The 21,803-nt window shown below is 45.2% G+C and overlaps 1 protein-coding gene across 1 annotated transcript in view; it reads left to right on the top strand.

Annotated features, from left to right (window-relative positions):
* Nucleotides 1–415: 415 nt before the first annotated feature.
* The window catches only part of LOC146191534 (anoctamin-7-like), a 123,859-nt gene continuing 102,471 nt past the window's right edge, over nucleotides 416–21,803 (top strand). Inside the window, exons 1-2 of the mRNA XM_084599966.1 lie at nucleotides 416–573; nucleotides 9,861–10,101. Coding sequence (XP_084456092.1) covers nucleotides 416–573; nucleotides 9,861–10,101 — 399 coding nt within the window. The remainder of the gene's footprint in view (nucleotides 574–9,860; nucleotides 10,102–21,803) is intronic.

Here is a 21,803-nt window from a genome sequence, read left to right as displayed (position 1 = left end):
TGCCTTGTGTCTTTTCTGGCGCCTGCAACTTAACTTATCACATTACATTACTAAGTGGAGGAACCATTCTCCTGTCACTAAAACGACTTTCTCCGATATAACCTAAAGATTTCGTAGGAAGAATCTTTTTGCTAGCATAGTGCACGAATAGACCCCAGTAATCAGCGGGCCTCCCTATCACTAAAGGGGATGGAAAAGACGCGCTTCGATTCAACCGCACACCGGCTATCGACGATGCGTGTCCGCCTAGCGGCGTCTCCAAGCAGCGAGCGTGCGCCTTCTGCCACACGCCGCCGGACAAACGGTCTCAGATCGATGTTGGGCCCGAGTCGGGCCTGTGGCAGCTGCTCAGAGCTGGCGGCTGCTGCCGTGCCGGGCGCCGGTGGTGGAAGCCCTCCGTCCCAGCACAGCACCGATGCCTGCCGGCGGCGCCACGTGCTGGGAAGAGACCTCGCAGTGGGCACTGGAGGCACGCTCCAAGGTCACGCTGCCCTCGGCAGCCGCGGCCGCAGCCAAGCGAAAAAACTCGCTGGCCAGCGTGCTTCGCGACGCCGAAGTGGCCCTCAACCACAGGTGATGACATTTGCATGACGTTTTACCTGGCCGCGTTTCGGGTCGATAGGGGCGGTCGGGAAGTCCATCCCACGCGTCGAAGTGCGCAACCGTGAACGCTGCCTAACTTGCCCCGTTTCGGAATAACTATTAGCGGCGCGGAGAGACACTCCTCCCCGGGAGGCGCGGATTTTGGTTTGCAAGCGGAGAGCGCTCTTTCGGCAACAGGTGATGGCAGCAGGAACACGGTTCGTTGAACTCACTTGCCACTTGTGGCAATCCTTTCTCGCTTCTGACAAAAGTGCCCTGCTGAGTCACGCAAGCATTTCGCGACAGGCGAGCACTTAAGGGAAGTCTCGGGAACGACGTCAATGGATGACAATGGAACTTTTGCGCCTTGTTGGCGCGATCGTGTCACTTGGAGTACGAGTAAACAGCATTGTTTAAATGACACTTGGGGGATTTTTCATTTTCGACATTTGTTTCAGGCGTAAAACCCAAAAATGACATGTCGATTCTGCGGCTGTTGCTTTTAAACAAGTTTCCGCCTAGTTTCCAATTATGTTCCAGTCCGGTGACGACTGATGCACGGTGAAATGCTGTGGCAAAACGCTATGCGGCAAGTGTGTGTGTGGGTGTCTTGCCAAGCACACACGCTGCTGTAGCTCAGTGAAGCTATGACAGTTCATTTCTTACGAAATTAGGAATACAGCTGTCAGCAAGCTTAACATGAACGCTCTAACGCGTGGTTTGAACAGACATTTGCGCCGCTCGGCGCGAGATCATGTTGCACGTAGCGCTTTGGGACCGGTGGAATTCGCACTTTATCACTTTATCACGATGTCAAACCTATCGGTCAGCTCCGAGCTGCACTTAAATTCATCGAGTCCACGCGCTCAAGGGTTTCGGGCTAAGCGTGGTTATGGCTCTACATGAATAGCGGTCACGGTGCTGGTCATAATTGTATGGCGGTGTTCATTGAATCATATTGCGTAAAACATAAGTGAGTTTGACTCCGATCATAGCGTATCTGCCTACAATGGACGAATACGTATGCAACGCACGTTACAAAGTGCGTGCAGTATCGATTAGCTAAACTCGAAACCCAATAAAGCATTTTCTTATATCGTGTGTCAACCACTCTCTCACATGCTCAACCTCATCGTCAGTTTTGACGTGTTCCCGGAAAGACTAAACATTTCAACGTATTTGCAGTCTTTAAATGTGGTAACCAAGGAAATTAACAACTACACGACAATTCTGGGAGAATGTTTTACAGTTGTACAAGGATATATATAAATGTGCAGCTTTCAAATTTTTCCAAAAACAAAATATAATAAAAAAAAAACAGTTTGGTTTTTAAAGGAAAAGTCCATAAAAATGGCATTACTAAACGTTATTATAGTCAAAATACTTAAGAGCTTCGAACACCATTGTATAATAGAAGGTGCCTTTATTGACTTCGAGAAACCTTTTTGATCCTGTCAAGCGTGATATTCCACTAAATATAAACTTCCAATAACCTTGCTTGTTCATTCAGAACTGATTGTGTGACCACCCCTTCTGTCAGTCTGTCGAAAAATCTTGTTTCCCGTTGGTTGCACGCATATCTCCCGATGTCACTGCAGTGTTGCGTGCATAAAAAGGTGTGTGCTTTCGCAGTAAGAATATTGGCAGCTAGCGCTGGCGCCCCCTCCTCGTTTTCGGTCATTTCACTTTTTGAGCTGCAGACGAACATCATTCACATTGAACTAAAGGAATTAACGACCATATAATAAAAAAAAATGTAAATGAAAGTCACTTTCTGTACACTATCATTAACGACAGAAAATTGAGCACGGCCGGCATAATACATGACGTCCCAGAAATCTCAATACTTGGTCTGTTTAATTTTTTGTTTATGTAAACGACATCACAAATATAGCACTAGCATTATATGGAATCTTGAAAACTCAAGAAAGATTTCTTTTTTCAGGACCTGAACTTACTTTTCAGAACTGATTTAAAATGATTAGAAAACCTACTTCATTGGCTGAGAGCAAACAAATTGGAATTAAATGCCATTAAAACAAACCACATTATTTTCGGCCTCCTAACAAGCTAACTGGTGCAGAAAATTGATTTCACTTTCAGGTAGAATTCATTGATTGTGTGGTAACTAGTATTGTTGTTACTGTTTATATCCACATAACCCATGATTCGTTTATTCATACTATTTATGCCTGGACTAGAATATCACGACCTGTTTGTATATAATACGATTTAAGGCAGTTAAGTCCAATTGGTCAAAACGCGACTATATTATAAATTTTATATGAATTACATTTTCAACAGCGCTACACGGATTCGAGAGTACGACGAAAATTAGCATGAACAGCATTCATGTGGCGCAGAACTTGCGAGATAACATACACAGGAAGAAAAAAAACTGCGAATAAATTATGGCCATAAAAGATTACCGCATCGCTTTCAGTCGAACACTCATGTGTCATTACTTGAAGGAAATCCAAATCATACATCCCAAAGATTTCAAGAAAATAAATTTTGATGATTTGTTGTTGATCTAAATGCAGAAATAGCCGCCGTGTCATATTAGTTATTTAAATTCCGTTTTGCGTATCTACTTGTCTTCTAATTAGTGTGAATCATGTTCGGTCATGTTTGCATTGTGGACTACTTGAAGTGACATGTTGAAACTATTCGACGAATTGGACTGTGTGCTTGATACGCGTGTTTATTCCTTCAAATGGGGCGTTAACCTGGCGTGGTGTTGGCCTACGACTGCTAAATAGTCTATAGCTGAATTTCTTCATTGGAAGCCAACGCAAAGTATAACGAAGAAAGAGAGATATACAGAAGAGACACACATGGGCGCCCAAGCGTCTCCTTTGTGTACCTCTCTTTTGTTGTCGTTCCTTGCTCTGCTTTCGCAATGCGGCACCAGCTAGCTTGCCATTTTACTACCGTGAATTTAATCCTTGTTGATATTTCGGTTTCACCACCCGAACGAACGATGACTGTGACTGTAGGTTGTGTTAAGGTAGGGCAAAAAGGTGAATAATAATCGCTGATATGTACAGTCAAACCCACTTATACCAATATTGAAGTGCCAATTGTTAGAATTGGCACTTGTTAGAATTGTTAGAACCAATATTGTTAGAACCAATAATTGTTATAACTGAGCTAAACCAAAACAACAAAGAAAACTTGAGAAACGATAAATTTTATTGAAAAGCAAGTAGCTTACGCTTTTCACTTATTGCAGGCAAAAATACGTACTCAATTAGCTTAAATTTAATTTAACTGCTTCGCGCCAATATTTTTATCATCTCTCTGCAGGACGTCCAACCGCTACACATAGCTGAGTGAAATATTTTTAGCACAAATGATGTCCACCAGGGACTTGATCATTCTTAGGACTTCGTAGTGTGATTTGGCTGGTATGGTCGTAGCGCTTTATCTTTTTTTTTCCTGCTAGCACTCAGGGACCAAATATAATTGTTATAATCAATAATCTACTTTTACAAGATTGTTACATGCGGGCTATTTTATAATAGAACACATTGCAAAGTTGACGGTTCTACGGCTGTCCATTGTTATATGCAATATATATTGTTCAAAGTGGTTTTGTTATAAGGTTTGACTGTAGTTACTTACTATTCGCTGTAACACTTAAGCCAGTTTGTTTCAAACGCTAGAATGACAACAACAGCACATGATCGGTCATATTGCCATTTTTCTCATGCCTCATGGGCTCTAAATATTGACTCTATGTCAGACTTACATACATCGTTCGGTTGATGAAGCCGAAACAGGAACAGTATCATAAATATACTTAATTATAAATGATTCAGCAGATGGATGAAGCCGAAACTGAAACAGCATTTAAAACGCACTAAATCGTAAGTTATTTAGTAGACGTAGGAAATGTCAGGGAGTAACTCCGCATATCAGTGTCTAAAGCACTACATGAAAGGAGAAAACACGCGAGCAAACATTAGGAGCCTGTAGTACTTCAAAATGCGAGGTATTGTGGGAAGAAAGGGAACCAAGTTTTTCCAGGAATTTGACTGCCCCTTCAACAACCTATCCGGCACATGCACCTGTCTGAATGACCTTGTCACCTAAATGCAGCAGGAAAGCAAAAAATAAAAATAATATGTTCTTCCATTTGGCATTACAACGAAATTACTTTCCACGTTGACCCCTGCGCTGCAAGAAAACGCTCATGAACAAGTAACTTCGCTTGCCGCAACCAGCATGCGATTCGCTCTTGTCTTACTTGCGGCGTGTCAGAAATAAACCTGCCGTCCTACTACCAGTCAATGAATTAAAGCAACCGGCACTCCGCAAGACACCAGAAGATGAAATTAGCTGCTCATGACAATGTTTCATCCAAACTCAGAAAGGAGCTCACACTATCGACTGCCCAGTAGATTGCTTGTTACAAAGCGTACAATTCGGTGAGGTGAAGGGGTAGGGGGGGGAGGGGAAGGGGGGGTTCCTAGAGTTCATTTTCCCATGTAGAGGTTGACATGCAGCTGAACAGGCACGCTTGCAACAATTTCACAACCTTGAAAACATAGAGCTGAAACACTACCGCGTGTGCCTATACAGCGTATGAGTTTTGGGTGGACAGCACATTTACGCGCCAGTTTCCGACACCCCTGAATGCGGTAGGTAGCAGGCAAGCTAATTAGCCGTCGTTACTGTGTCTACTAAATACTCGAGAAAAACGAAAAAAAAAAAACATAAACACAACAACACGACAGCATTTTTATGCTCGCGATGCGGCGATACAAATCTATGGTCCCGCAGTGGTGATGCAGTGGTTAGGGCGCTCGAATACTATGCCCAAGGATGCGGGATTGAATCCCGGCCTCGGCGGCCGCTTTTCGATGGAGGCGAAAAGCAAGGCGCCCGTGTGCTGTGCGATGTCAGTGCACGTTAAACAACCCCAGGTGGTCGAAATTTCCGGAGCCCTCCACTACGGCGTCTCTCATAGCCTGAGTCGCTTTGGGACGCTAAACCCCACCAAACCAAACCAAACCTATGAAAGTGCGGTAGGATACAGCGCTCACAAAATGGCTAGGTTAATGGTGTTCTATAGAAGTGCGTTGGCGTCTCCATTCTAAAACACTCATGGTTGCATGCATGTAGTAGGTATGTATGTCAAAATAACAAATTCCCAGTATAACGAAAAAAGCCAAAGTAACTATAAACAAAATTTCTGCATAAAATCGCTGTCTCACGTTGAGTACTAAAGACTGGGCCACCTCCTATCGTGGGTCTACTAACCATGGTCGTTAGTCATGCTTAATTATCATCTTTCAAGCTGTATTACCTACTTTTGCCAGCGCTTCTCGCATTTGCGGACCAGAAAAATAAAATAAAAAGAGCCCAGATCTCGGTAATTAATATATGTAATAGTAAATTACACAACGACGTGCACTCTCAATTTTCATGCACACTGCGTGGACTGCGACGTTAATAAGACTGTGCCACCTCGGATGCTGCCGTGCAGCTGCCCTTTATAACGGACACCTTCGGAACTTGCGCCGTAGGGCGAAATCTTTATTAACGCAATTCCAGGGTCCTCAATTAAATCATGGATACCCGAACGGGCTACGGCTGCAGTCGGTTTAAACCTGCTTTGGCAGTTACCGTGAAGTTTTATCCCAAAGTCCATGCAAGGGCCTTGTGAAAGCGGAGGCTGCTGTAGTAGAGAAATTAATAATTCATGGGTAACATAACTCTCGATAGTTCCGCTAACTATGTCGCTGTAACTGTGTTCAATAACGCATTTGAAGAATGGGGCGCAGTTACCCGAATAATCTACGAGGTTTGCCGAAGTATTCGTAAATATTTTAAACGGTTGCGGCTTCTTCTGGGTACTGATGGTAGAAAAAAAAAAAAAAAAGAAAAGGATCTTATGGTTCAAGTTAGTGCTCACTCACTTTTGCCTTGAAAAAAAAAAAAAAGTAATAATGCGCTGCGCGATTTTATCAGCAATGACGTGGGGTACGCGCATAATACATGTTGTTAATTTGGCAATATTCAGCACGTGAGTTATAGCTTGGAACTTAGCACGGTGCGCGATTTAATTCTTCTGTGCATATGTGCAAATGTGCATCATTGTACGCGAATTAGTGTTTGTTGCTGAAATATGCGAATTACTGCGACTGTTGCAGTCAGAGTCGCAGCCAATGTTCTCGTCCTGTTCGATTCTGTTTTCACGATCCGAGTCATAAACAACGCAGGGGAGAAACGCGCAACGCTCTGAAAACACGCTTCTTGGCGTATAAGTGCGGTCTATAAGGCTCGGAGTTATCGCTCACACTTAGTTAACGGAGCTCATTGTGCAGGCGTTTGCCTTGAGTAGTGAAAATAAAATGTCAAATACCGCATACGCTTTGTTGAGGGCCGCAATTTCGCGATTCTGGTGTAGTTCTGCCATTACAAGAAAGTGGCATTTAGAGTTAAGCTCTGCCTCTTTAATTTGTGGCGAATATTTCGTTATACAGCGCGGAGCAACTGTATTTGTCGCTTATTTACAGATGCCTAGTTCAGAGTCCAAAAGTGTTCAGTTTAAATTCAGTATAACGCAATGAGCTATGGAAAGGAAGACGATAGCTGTAACGTTAAGAGAAAGGAAGTGAGAAGACGTGGGTCAAAGAGAATGGAATTCCATTTGAAATCAATAAGAACAAATGATCATGAGCAGGTCACGAAACTGAACGTAACTAAGAGTAACTGAATAGATTCCAAAAGAAGACAAATGCATACCTATACCAGGGAGCTTCAAAAAGTTAGGTTGGCCGGTGAGATTACGAAGTTTGCGGGAATTAACTAAGTGCAGCTGACATTGGACGAAGTTAGATAATTGGAAGGATATGGGAAATGTTTTTGCCTTGCAGTTGTTGTAGTCAGGTTTGCAATAACGATAAATGTTCTTTATAGGTATGGGTGCTGTCATATTCAGACTCAGCTCGTTAACATCCTAGTAAATGAAGTAATTTTCGGTTACGTCCATTGCGTTTCAAAATCTGGTAATTTTGAATATTTTAACAACAACGTGAAGGGACACCGCACGCCATGAATTCAAAATTCACGATTAGATGAGCTGGAGCGAAGTACAGGTGCGGGCATGAGTAAAAGGAACACGCTTTTCCGTTCAAAGTAAAATCACACCTCCTGCACTGGAGATAAGAAAACAATATTTCTCCATGTGAAAGGGCACTGGCGACTACTACCGGTTTTCACATACCACGACTGCCAGTTTCAATTACGCTATGCGTGAAAATTTTTAAAAGGAAATAGCGTGACATGTTTACTTTCGTCTACACCCGTAGTTAACTGTGCTGTCGACGTCATTTAGACATCTAACTTCGGCTTTAAATTGCATGTGTTTCAAAGGTAGTCGTTTATCAAGAGGCGACTCCCAAGAACACCGAGTGGGATAACAATCCGCTCCAACGCGAACCTGCGACTTACTTTACTGAAGTTTCAGACTGTCTTCCATCCGCCTGAGGATGACAACATTATTTTTTTAACAGTTCAGGATTTATTTCAGCAGATGAACCGCACTTCATAGAACAGCCTTGTCGGAGAGAAAGGCGTGCAATAGACCCCGCCACTCGGAGGATAGTATTAAGTACGCAGGAATACAGGTTGCTGCACATTCTGTACTGATACATGTGGGAAGCCCATAAATCATCGTCACTGTTCCTCCTTCGTGCTTGGTAAGCTTATCCAGCTCGTTGAAATGCTCGGCGTCTGTGATGACGCCCGGGTCGAAGGGGAATGATGGTTCGAGAGAGAAAGCATGCGTCTCCAAAATCTAGACCAAGTATAACGCCGGTTTGACACGGAAACGCAGAAGCGTTCTTATGATTGGGGGCGAGAGCACTAGAAGGCAGCCGAACACGTAACTAACGGCAGAGGAAAGCAGATGAAAGGCTGGACACGGTGAAATTTTAAGAACCCTTTATAAAACTATTTCCCCTTAACCTCCGGTCTGGCGTACCCTTATGGCGTACCCTTATTTTCAATACATGTATGGCATGCAGTGAAGTCGTACAATGGGTCCATGCGTCAAAAGAAGCAGCCATCCAAAACGAGTTCTCGCGAAATGATTGGGGGCGAGAGCACTAGAAGGCAGCCGAACACGTAACTAACGATAGAGGAAAGCAGATGAAAGGCTGTCCATGGTGAAATTTTAAGAGACCTTTATAAAACTATTTCCCCTTAACCTCCAGTCTGGCGTACCCTTATGGCGTACCCTTATTGCAATACATGTATGTCATGCAGTGAAGTCATACAATGGGTCCATGCGTCAAAAGAGGCAGCCAACCTAAACAAGCTCTCGCGAAAAAATCATCGCTGCGCGCCTTTATTTCCCAGCAGATCATATCGATTTCAGCGGCTAGACAATGGGAATAAATACGTATTCTAAATAGGCCTCTTCCTGTGATCTGTGACATCGTTCTACCAAAAGCCGTACTCTAGGCGGGCCTGCGGAAGCAATGGGTGGGCGTAGGCGCGGTAAATATTAGGACTGGTCGCGTTGAGAGTGATCGGTCACGTGGTGAACACTTCATCGACCTATGTCAGCGACGTATAAAACGCTAGCTCGACTGTCCTCGGTCTACATGGTGGTAAATTAGTATTGTAGCATACGACCAAGTTCATCTACGGCTGCAGCGACTCAATGAGTGTAGCGAACAGGTCACGGGGCTCCTTCGACTAGTGATAGCAAAAAGATACTCATGGATACGTGTGGTAGTAGATATTTGTATTTCATTTGCCAGTATTTCATTTCTCGCTACTTTTCAACTCACAAAAGCTAAGTTATCTAAGAGGGTAGTCTTTTACGTCACTAGATCGTGTTTCTTCAATCTCGGAAAGCTTCAATTTCTTCTCAACGTCCTCTTTTTGCCCGAAAAAAACAACAACATACGAGCATTTTTTTATTGTTTTCGTATAGCTGACTTGATATTAGGTTTAACTTTATAGCTTATCATTTCGTTAACAACCCCGCCGCGGTGGTGCAGTGGCTAGAGTTCTCGATTACTATGGGCAAGGATGCGGGATCGAACCCCGGCCGTGGAAAAGCAAGGCGCCCGTATGCTATGCGATATTCGTGCATGTTAAATGATCCAAGATAATGAGAATTTCCGGAGCCCTCCACTAAGGGTCTAGTAGTCTCCGTCGCTTTAGGACGGTAAACTACATAGACCAAACCAACGAAACCATTTAGTTAACAAGCTGTACTTCTACACATCACCGATGTTTGTGACTTCTCGCAGCGCCAAGGAAGTGGACTACGTGCTGGTGTTCGAGTGCGACGATGTGAGTCGGACCTATCAGGAGGCAGAATGGGAGCTGCATCGTCACTACCGCGAGCTCTACGAGAACGCCATGCGCTCGGAAGGGCTTCAGATGGACCAAGAGCACATCGGCGAGTACGTCTTTCTCAAGGTGCACTGCCCCGTGCAGAGGCTTTGCCAGGAAGCCGAGAACATTCGCCTGGACCTGCCGCTGGAAGGCGTGAGTCTTTCTTTCCTTCCCCATATAACGTGCCAATGTTGAGCCACGCTAAACCTTCTACTTTCGCAGTCTTCCTAGGTGCAACTGTAAGACAGTTCAGCAGCAGTACCAGCGCAACACTCTATAAGATACGGTTTTATAACGATCTATTAAGAAGTCTCGAAATGCTTCGCATAATTTTCTTTATTTTATTTGTATGTGGTGCACCGTGCTGCCATTGAGGCAAAAGATCACGAAGTGATTTGGTGGACTTGGCGATGACGACGCAGGGGGTGTCGGAAAAGGAGCGACCATTGAACTTGAACTAGTGTGCGCGACACTACTGTGGGAATTCCACCAATCTTTTGGTGGAGGTGCGGGGTGACAATATTCACTCGTTCCTATAGGTTCTGAAAATGGTTTACAGCCTTTCCACAGGGATTCTGTGCACTGCATATCTTTTTCGGCTTCGATTCATTGCTTAAGCAATCGCCTTCAAGACAAATCGCATTACTCGCCTTGCGGCCGACGTATGTCTAGAAGAACCGAACGCTCAAAGCCACGCCACACATATGTTGACAGAAAGAAAAGTTCCTCGTATGTTTATCGTGAAAGTAGTACGAATCACAGCGACAGCTTGGGTTACGAAATGGCATGCCAGTCGCAGAGTTTAGTAATTACGGATGAAAAAAAGTGCGGGACGTGTTTTGAGTTTATGCCTCTGCACTCGCAATAGCTCCACTGACAAATCGTAGTGAATGTCTCTTATTGAGAGTTCTGGCTAGGTGCAGGTATACCTGTCATAGAAAAGGGGGGTAGGGTTGTATGGCAGGCGTTGACATGTGGTCATGCACACGTTAACTGCCATGCACTCTCACGGCTAGCTACTCTCGTTAGGCTGGACGCCCGGCTTATCCAATAAGCCGAATTTATCGACGGCGTGATTTTGCCGATCGTGTCCGCTGGAGAGGCAGAATTCACGTCTAAATTACTGCGGTGATTTTCGTTAGATGCGATAGCACGGATGACTCTATCGCAGAACGACGAAAGCTACAGACGCATGGACTGGACACTGCATGTCACAGGGAAGCTTCTCAACGCCTGCCTACTGCTGGCGAGTAGTAGTAAAACGAAAAGCAGAATTGACCCCTTTATTACAGGAGACCAAGTGGTCGCTGCTATTTACAAGGGACATCTCCTAACATTCGCTCTCTATGCACATTCCGCACGTCTCTTACGTCACTAGACCGTGCATTTAGGGCTTCTCAAAGAGTGTGCCCATGACGACACCTGAGCTGAGTTCCTGAAAAAAAAAAATGCATTAGGAGGCAAATTGTATACAAGTGAAGATTATATGAAACTAAACAAACTGTTGCGGGTGAGGTACTTTAGGACATAGTTACAAAGTTGTAGCAGTAGAAATTTACGCAAACATACCATGTAATGCCGACAGAAAAAATGTACACCATACGATCTTCCACTGGAGGGCTGCTGCTTCTTCTTCGTTTTCTTTTTCTTCTTCCTTCTCCTTTTTCTATTTTTCTTCTTCCTTCTCCCCTTTCTCTTCTTTCCCTGTCCCTCTCTCTTTTTCTTCTTCCTTCTCCCCTTTCTCCCCTTTCTCTTTTTTCCCTGTCCCTTTTTCTTTTTCTTTCTTCTTCCTCCTTCTTCTTCTTCCTCCTTCTTCTTCTTCTTCTTCTTCTTCTTCTTCTTCTTCTTCTTCTTCTTCTTCTTCTTCTTCTTCTTCTTCTTCTTCTTCTTCTTCTTCTTCTTCTTCTTCTTCTTCTTCTTCTTCTTCTTCTTCTTCTTCTTCTTCTTCCTCTTCTTCTTCTTCTTCTTCTTCTTCTTCTTCTTCTTCTTCTTCTTCTTCTTCTTCTTCTTCTTCTTCTTCTTCTTCTTTTTCTTCTTCTTCTTTTCTTCTTATTCTTCTTCTTTTTCTTCTTTTTATTATTCTTCTTCTTCTTCTAAGTAGCAATTTAAATAAAATTGTGAATTGTCGAGAATAGGACCCGAGCTTGCCGATGTAAATATGCGACTGACGACCTTCTTCCATATGTTGACTCCCTCATTTCATCTAAATGTTGTGAAAAAAAAAAAAAGTTTGAAGAAAACCTTTCCAAGATTTTCTTTCTTCTTTAATAACTTACCATTAGTTTAAGTTTCGTGCAATACCTCTGATTGAGATATGAAGTCCTACCTCCTGAAGGCATGTGATATTTACAAGCCGCTTTTGGTAACCGTTGCGCTGAGATTAATGGTGTTTCTCTTGCACACCTTCTTGACGTAGTACGATCGACTCCGCGATCGAGCGGTAGCGGCCGCACCTGCATTCTATAGATTGCCGAAGGGGAATAGGTCTTAATCATTTATTGATACTGCAATCACCGCACGGTCATTTTAGCAAGGTGGTACAAGCGTGATATTAAAACTGTAATACATACAACAAAGTACGCTGAAGATTGCTTATTTAGAAAGTACAATAAATGCACAAGGCGCAGGTCGGACTTAACAAAAAAAAAAAAAAGGACATGTGTAGAAAGCATTGTAAAAAAAACTAAATTATTGAAACTGAAAAACTGAACTGAGATATAAACGGATGATAGATGTTTAACTCATGTATACTCAGTGTCACATACGTATAGGGTACTATAGACAGTGTCTGATACGTAGATACGAGAGTAACTGACAGTGTCCTATATCTAGTTTTGTGCATAATGCGTGTCCAGAAAGAGGTAACTCTGGAAGCAGTGGTGAGGTCAAAATCGCATCGACTATGCTGCTGTCTCGCAACGAAAGTAAAGAAGGTTGCTGCATTCTCATGGTAAAATCGTCGCATGTGTTAAGAAATGTCACATCAGAAGCAACGACAGGCGACTTAAGCTTTCATGCGTACATGCTATATCTGGTACCTCTGGTAGGGAAAGACTGTTTTTAACGTTATTTGTAGCAATATATTAAGCCCAAAGAACTGCAGCATCCCGCAAGGGCTTGCTTAGGTTACTGCACTACGCAACGACGTAAGAATTATTTCTTACAATGTGTACGATAGAGAGAAACATGGCGTCTGCCAACTCGTGGTTAAGTCGTTGCCTTACCACCGCTAGAGCCAAAACAGCAGTAAACTCCCGTTAGGACAATCTTTGTTAACATAAATTCTCGGATAAGATGAATGTTGTGAGACCATTGGTTGCTTTCGTATTTAAATAAAATCTGAAGAAAGAATTAAGGATTAACATTTTCTAGAGTTCTTGAGCTAAAATAAACTTTGTTATGATCAAAATCAACGGAACCCCCGCGTAATGACCCTTATGGTGCGTCCGCGCGGTCCTGTCAAGGGTAGAAAAAAAAAAAAGGATAATTCTAACAGGCTTCGGCATAAAAGCGCGCACCGCTATATGATGGCTTCCGGGCACTATCGCAAGGATTGCGGCAAAGTCGCCTTGCGGTAGCGCGCTTTCTTGAAGGGAGTCTGTAGTCCTAATGCGGAAAAGGTAGGGCACCATCGCGGAGCCCTTGACGGAGTTCTGACATAGACGATATTGGCATCACAATGCGTCACGCGTCGCGGGATAAGAAGCGCGAATGCTCGAAGTGGGCCAGTCGTTGAGTCGAGGCTGAAATACTACCGAGGCCGAATTTTCAGTTGACACCGTTTCGCAACGCATGTTATCGCGGTACAGAGGAAACCAGATATCGGCGTTACACGCATTACCTGCGCCGTACGGAAAGGTGCGTGGTGTGCCATCTCTTGTAGTGGGTGACAACAGCTGTTGTGCATGAACCGAGACGAGAGAGACAATGGCTACCATGCGGGCAACTTGCATGAACCCGGAGTATGATGAAGTGCAAGAATAAGGGGAATATCAGATTTCATATAGGAGTTATGGGCAGTATTTCTTTTTTGAGAGTGCGCTGAAGTATATTTCTATGAAAGACGGCTTCCAAACAATCAATAAAGTGCGCAGGAGAAACCGATACCTTTGGTCGTCATCGGTGTAAAAAATGAATTCGTTCTGAATAAGGGGTGCCTTCAAAGAAAGAAGGAAAGAAACAAGGGAGTTCGTACACCTCGCTGCCCTTACCCAGGGTGTGAGGAAATAACAGTTTTTAGTCAGAGAGACTACATATATCGATGTCGCTAACATATATATACACAGTAAACCAATGCGAGCAGTACTTTTCTTTTGTGGGCGAGAAGCAATACTGATGCAAGGTTGCGCTCTGTCTCTGTTTGTTCGGGAGAAAAAGACAAGCTGCGAGCACAGCGCTGTCCGTGAATAATAAGTGTGTAACGATGGGCACGCAGTTAGGTCGATCGCTTCAAATGAATCACTAACTGGTGCCTTCGTACTTGGCTCGTAAATCTTTCGTGTAACACACCAATTTATAATCAATGCTGGTCGTAATTTTTAAAGCCTTGTGGGAAATGATTCGGGCTGAACACTACGCCGCGGCGGAGCTATCGACTCAGGTCGTGCACGCTCAGCAACCTGCTTCGTTTCTTCTCGTTTTTACTGCAGCCTTGGACAACGCAGTGGTTTCCACATGGCTTCTTGTACATGTATGAGGATGAAAGGAACGCGTTTAAGCACTCACAGAAGTTACAACGCTTGCTTGCTGCGCGTGGCGCGAAGGCACTTCGTAGCGCTTTGGCAGCCCGAGTACCTGATGCTTCGGTTTGAGAGTACGCCCCAACCGGTCTCAGCGCAACACCATCGTATCTGAATCTGGACGTGTCCTGCAGGCGAGATGTTCAGGTGGTGGAGATTCGTAGGCCACTTTAAATGTCCCATGGCCTGCTGACGACCTCTGACAGTGAGTGATGGTGACAGGCGCGGCGGACAAGCAATTTTAGATGAGGGCGGCGGTGTCTGTATTTGTATGGTTGCAATAGAAGGGAAAGTTCACTATACTCACCCAATGAGTATGGATGATCTAAACTGGTAACCAACAAAGAAGAGGCAAGCAGCACGGGCCAGAACGTGAATAAAAATAGACAGATAGTAGTCATATGTGAGGACAACTTCACACGGCTGCTCAGCTTGCAAGCGCCGTTCAAGGCACACGGCTAAACCACCCACGTGCGGCTTCTAAAGCGACGGTGGTCTCGAATGAAATGCGCGCTTCTACACATGACGTCGGGACGCTTCTAACGCCCCCATGGACAGTCCACAAAATTCGAGAAGCCCGTCGAGCTGCGGTGAATCGCAGTTTACCCCAAATAGAGCATCGTACCGAAGGATTGCTGAGTACAAGGATGCGGAGGTTGTGGGCGACTCTTTCGAATGCCGAGAACATCCCAAAGATTGCATAACTCGAACCAAAACCAAATGTTATGGGTAGGAAACAGGTAGAAGAAAAGAGGAGAGGGAAGGGCCAACGGCTATCGGTAGCAGGTTTCGCATAATAGAGCTTTAAAAAGTCTGTAGTTGCCTGCTCCTTATAGTGTGAAGAAACTGCGATGTCTCTTCGTTTCGGCAGAAGCGCTTTCGGAGTGAGTGAAAGCTTCTAATTTATTAAGTCAAAACTTTTCATAAGCTCATGAGTGTGACAAGATTTGTGCGTCCACGCAGGATGTCACACCATCATGGCCGAGAAATGAATTGATTTTTGAGCAAAGGAATGGTTGCGTGAGGTAGAGGGTGAAAAAGTACACGTGGAAAATTTTGTTGATGTAGAATAATTAGTTAATTAATTAGAGCTAAAAGTCTATTAGACGCCAAAATAGCCAAGAACATCGATGTAGTCTGCAGACGTCAGAACAGCCACGGACGTCGAATTTGTGCGAACTACGTCAAAGTGCAAAAACGTGGGGAAAGGAGAAACAGGAGCAAACGAGTGCAAAAAGTCGCAGGAAAGGCTTTCGCCTTACCGCACATAAGATAGATCTAAGTGCCTACAACGAATTATTTTTTGACATTACGTATGTTGAATTACGCAATTTTTAATCAACTGAAGAATGTGCATGCTTTATGTGTATAAACCAGAACACGGAAGTTAAATTGAACGCCGCCATTAGGACGGGACTTTAATTAGGACAGTGCTGTGGCGCCATCTATAGACGCAGCAGCGAAACGACGGTTCTGGGCTTCCAAACGTGGCAGCCGCGAGTATACGTAACACTTGCGCTTTTATGTTTATTTAAAATTTTCGCGACTGACTGCTCGTAACGTCGTCTAAAGTGAATTCCAGCCTCAAAGCAAGAACGTTCTGTACATCTCGCGCTGGCAGGGGGAAGCACAGCGCCCACAAGTGAAGCGAATGGTGCGAGTAAGAGCATAGTACCTTTGTATGCAAAAACAGTATATGGCTGTGATTTTTCCAGTTCGATGAATAATATGCGATGCACTATCAGAATATTTGCAGTGCGCATAATAGTTTACCTTCGCGTGGTGTCTGCAAAGCTCTGTCGCAGCCTCCACCTCACAAACAGGTGGCACGCCGCAAGTGGGAGTAAACACGTTACATTTGCGCTGATTCCCTAGTGCCTCCGTTCTTGCTTTCAGCCCGGAAGAGAAGGAATCAGCATTGAATTAGCCGAGCGGAAGCTACGAGGAAGTGTCGCTTTTTTCTGTGACAACCGGCCCTGATGTACACTTCCGGTTCTTTTATGATAAGCAACACCAAACCAGTCACGCAAAATCTCGTGACTGGATGGACCTGAATGGCACGCCGGTGACTGCATGTTGTAAAAAAAAAAAAAACAAAAAAAAAACAACAACACAGCGCTTCTTCGTAGTCCCAGCTCGGCTGACCTGATGCCAATTCCTCTTCCTGCCCTGCTGAAACAAAAACGAGACATCAGGATATCAGCGTAATAGTGGCGTGTGTAGTGGCACTTGCGGCATGCAGCCTGTTCAGAGATGAGGGGGGGGGGGGGGGGGGGGATATATTTTTGCAAACATCACGCGAAGGTATATTTGCATATATTGCGCACCGCAATGTTTTCAACAGTAATATGTACATTCGGACACGCCCAATATTATGTCATATGGCACATTATTTGGCGTGCAAATCAAGTCCGAAAAGCCACAGTCGCAGTGTTTCTGCATACAAAAGTACCATGCATTCACTTACCCGAACCCTTCACTAAACTTGTGGACGCTGTGCTCGTCCTTCCATCGCGAGATCTGCAGAACAATCTTGCTGTGAGGCTGGAATTCACTTTCGACAATTTTACGAGCAGTATAGCAGATGCCAAAACGCTACGTGTGCTCGCGACCGCCTCGCTTGGCAGTCCAGAGCCGTTGTTCCCCTAAGACCGTTTCCGCGGCGAGGAGGAAAATAGCCTCGAAATCGGAGCGCGTAACGCCACTCCTCCTCTCCGGTATACGGGGACGCGATAGTAGCAACGGGGGCGCCAGGGCGTACTGCGCATTTGTAAATAATGTACAAAGCTCCCCCTGTCCTTTCTTCCTATCGCTCCCCTCTCTACTTCCCCTCGCTATCCTCTCCCTATCCCCTTTTCCTTCCCGCCGGCCGCAGCTCAAGTGCTCCAGTTTTTTAGATAGCAGTTGCCGCGGCCGGCAGTACTTTTTTCCTTCTTTTTGATTCTTAAAAAAAAAAAAATCAACCACTACCACCACCACCAGAAAGCGCACGTACTACTCAGTCTTTTTCGCGCACAATGCATTTTCAAAGACCAAAAAGCGTCTGAGCTGCTCAATTGATCCAATAGCAGGTGGGCGATGCGCTATCTTTACAGATTTTTTAGATTTTTTAAAGACATATTTTGTACACCTTTTTTTTACGTACCCTGCCCCTGTCCTTTCTTCCATTCGGCCCCTTTTCTTCTTTTGCCCCGCCGCGGTGGTGCAGTCTTTAGGGCGCTCGACTTCTATGTCCAAGGACGCGAGATCAAATCCCGGCCGCGGCGGCCGCTTTTCGATGGAGGCGAAAAGCAAGACACCCGTGTGCTGTGCGATGTCAGTGCACGTTAAAGAACCCCTAGAGACCAAAATTTCAGGAGCCCTCCACTACGGCATCTCTCAGCCTGAGTTGCTTTGGGACTTTAAATACCACGAACTGAACCTTATTTCCTTCCCCTCTCTATCGCCTCCCTGTTCGTTTCAGTTCCGCCGGTCGCAGTTCAAGTGCTAACAAGTGCCGCGGCTAACGAAATATTTTTTTTTTACTTTTTTGTTCGAATTAACAATAGAATAACATCCGAAAACAGATAATTAACAGAAGATAAAAATGATTAACAGCGCTGGAATACGTGCGTGTCACTGTCAGCTGTTTCAATTGCAATTCTTTCTGTCGGACGAAGACGAGCGGTTTTCGATTTTTAGCCCCAATCGAAAGTGTTTCGTTTTGAAAGCCATTAGTGCGAGCTCCGAACGCTTTGTCGGTAGAGAAGGGTCAGAAAGAACTGAATACCCGTGCAACAAGCAACCGTTGGTTAACAAGCTCATAATATTATTTGCGACAAATATTTACAAGATACTATCTTGCGAAAAAGAAAAAACTATTTCGGCGCAGTCACATGAAATTTATGAAGGTATGAAAGAATATGGACGACGCCCAGTTTGAAGGCAACGATGCCTAAATAATTGATTGTCAACTTAGTTTTAGTGAAGCAACACTACATATAGTTTTTGTTTTGATTTCTAAAGCACGCATCCCGCAAGCTTTTCTTACCGATAATAAATGTAAATGTGGTCATGGGAACAGCGGCCATTCCTTAAAATAAGCAAATTTTGCGACAACAAAAAGGCCTATAAAGTAAATGTTTATAAAAGCAATTTTCTCTGTGGTCATTATGGGCCATTTTTCCATAAGGTCACTATTCCATGAGGATCAACAGTCCAATTTTTGTTTCAACTGGCCGGGCGTCAGCATGAAGACGAACGCAGCTAGCAGCCAGGTACAGAAATTCTAGTATAGCAGATCCTCCCGTCGACGATAGCCATCGCCACTCGCTGCTCGCACCGGCAGTTCGGTGGCTGAGTTATGCAGCTAATGCTGAAATCCAGTCGCTAAATAGCCGATGCTACGGACGCTTCAACGCTGCGGATATGTTGCCTGAGAACAATGGCCCATTAGACAAAATGGATGAGAAAGGGGTAGTGTATCTTTATAGAATAGAATGCCAGTGGAGGAGCTTTGCGCAGTAGTCGGCCAAGCATAATCGGTAGCCAAACAAACGTAGCGCGATAAGCATTCCTCCTAAAAGTGCTATGAAATGGTTACATTCGCTTGCTTTCGCTGCTCAAACGACGGTATTAATGATTTACGAAACTACAGATAGATGCTTAATGAAACTACGGGATAATGATTTCTAGAGACAAGCTCCCGTAACGGTAGCCCGTCTGTAGAAATCATTCAAGGATAACAAGCAGATAGAAAGCTGTCCGGTATTGCTTGCTTCACCGCCCTCGCGGCCAGTGGGCCACCTCCTCTCTGTACCACGCCCTCTCTGTACCACGCAAGTTACACACTAATTGTAATCAGGCTTGTAGTTCTCGGCCAACCTGTTCAGGCACATAAGTTCTGGTAGTTTCTGACCGAATGACTTTTAACTGCTGCTGAAAGGCTTTTCTCTTTCAGTCAGGCACTTTCAGAGCGCAAAAATGTGAATGCTGAAGCTCCGAAATGCTGATGTGCGCTACTCGTCTCCTGCTTCGTCGATGCGACCGCTCACACCAGCATGGCGGGTGTTCTCGCCACCTACCATACATAGCAGCGTCCCATAGGTAAACGGTTGAATTTTTTTTACCCTCGCACGAAGGCTACCGGTGCGCTCCAACTCTTGACATAAGGCACCATCAGTCGACGCGCCCGGCTTGGGGACGGCAGGCCACGCGGGCGTCGCGCATTGAATGAGTGTTTCTGTGCACGTGTTCTTCAATCCTGTCGTTAATACCTATGTGGTGGTGATAAAAATATTTTAATGAAAATGTTTAGGATGTTGTAGCGGGTGTTGGAGTCCTCAGTCCGGAACCCCTTTGACTTAGGCTTCTGTCGGCGCTCTTTCGACGAGTTCTTTTTGACCCCTTACGTCCGAGCTGGTTAGAGCTGCCTCCCACCCCTCCTGCGTTGGTTGGTTATTAATAGCGATAGTCTGATTTCGATGGCATGCCCACACCATATTGTACAGGTCCATCTTCTACCCGCAGAATTCGCATTGTGAGTCAAATGACTCTGGATCTATTGCGTGTAGTCTTCGTGGGTTGTTAAAAGTGTCTGTAGCTTTCGGAGGTGTACCTCATCCCCTTTGTCGAGCGTCTTTGCCGGTGGAGGGTAGACCCGGCGAGATAATCTTAAGCACGATCTTAAGTGCTGAAGTATTTCAGTATAGATTAGCAATGGGGTAGGAGGTTCCACGAGATCCGTATTGGGTGCCCGCAGGGAGAAATGCTCGGGCTGAGGCATGTGCGCTCTCGTTCCCTGGGATGGCCTGGTGACCTGGTACCCATACTAAATGTTTATGCATGGGTTGGTAGCCACGGGTGTAAATATCTTGCAGGATTTTAGCTGCTAGCGGTTCAATCCTGCCCCTGAGGTAATTGCGATATGCTGTCTGTGAATCTGTAAGAATGTAATCTGAGGTAGTGTGTGTTGTAGCTATGGCAATCGCCACTTCTTCCGCAGCCAGTGTGTCTTGGCTGGGCATTATCAGTCCATTCACTGTTTGATTTTGGTGCACAACCGCAACGGCCACCCTTCCCCGTTCAGGACCCGCAGCATCGACATAGAACACGCCCTCGCGCCCACCGCAGTGCCTTTTTATAGCTTCCGCTCGTGCTTGCCGTCTTGGCTGGTGAAAATCGGGGTGCATATTCCTCGGCAATGGAGTTCTCTTTCCATGAGGCTGGGATGTCGCTTTTAGGGTCTAGCTGTCGGGGGCAATTGATGCTCAAGTCGTTCAAGACTTGTCGGCCAGTCAGAGTCGTGGAGAGTCGTACCACCTGCGCCGTGAGGTGTGCCTCTATCAGCTCGTCTACCGTGTTGTGGACGCACAGTCATAAAAGCCGGTCCGTCGATGTCATAAGAGGGAGGCCCAGGGCCTTCTTGTAGGCTGTTCTGATTATGACATCGAGGTTCTTGATGTCAAACGTTTTGAGACGGAGGTAGGGTGCTGCATAGACGATGCGGCTCACGACGAAGGCCTGCACCAGTCGTAGAGTATCTTCTTCGCTCATCTCTGATTTCCGCGTCGTTATTCTGGCGATCATCCTGGCGACTTGCTCGCTCACGAGGCGGAGTTTCTGGATGGCGAGGTGGTTGTTGCCTTTGTTATTGATGTACAGTACCAGTATCTTGACGGTCTGAACTTCCTTGATGGGTGAGTTGTCAACGTGGATGTCGGTCGTGGCCTGAGTTTTGTGCTGGCGGAAGACAAGGAATTCACATTTTCCGGGAGAGCAGGTTAGTCCACACGCTCGTACATAATTCTGAACTGTTGTTGTCGCTGTTTGTAGTTTTATTCAATCATTCTCATACTACCGCGTGGTTGTCCAGATGGTTATAGACAGAACGGTTAACATCAGCATCGGCACAAAACAAATAACGCAAGTGAAGATGGGCACGAGAGGCACTCCGCAAGGGGCAGTATTATCCCCACTTCTGTTCAACATTGCACTCCGAAACCTTCCGCCCCTTCTTAATCACATACAAGGCATACGACGCTCCCTGTACGCTGACGATCTAAGGAAATCATAGATGTATGAGTAGACTCGCTGGCCTCAGTTCGTGGTCTGGAGGTTCTGGAGGATTGTGGAGTG

Source organism: Amblyomma maculatum, chromosome 4 (assembly GCF_055883805.1).
Source record: "Amblyomma maculatum isolate TAMU_Amacu chromosome 4, ASM5588380v1, whole genome shotgun sequence".
NCBI classification, from domain to species: Eukaryota; Metazoa; Arthropoda; class Arachnida; order Ixodida; family Ixodidae; genus Amblyomma; species Amblyomma maculatum.
This window is presented reverse-complemented; position numbering and strand designations above follow the sequence as displayed.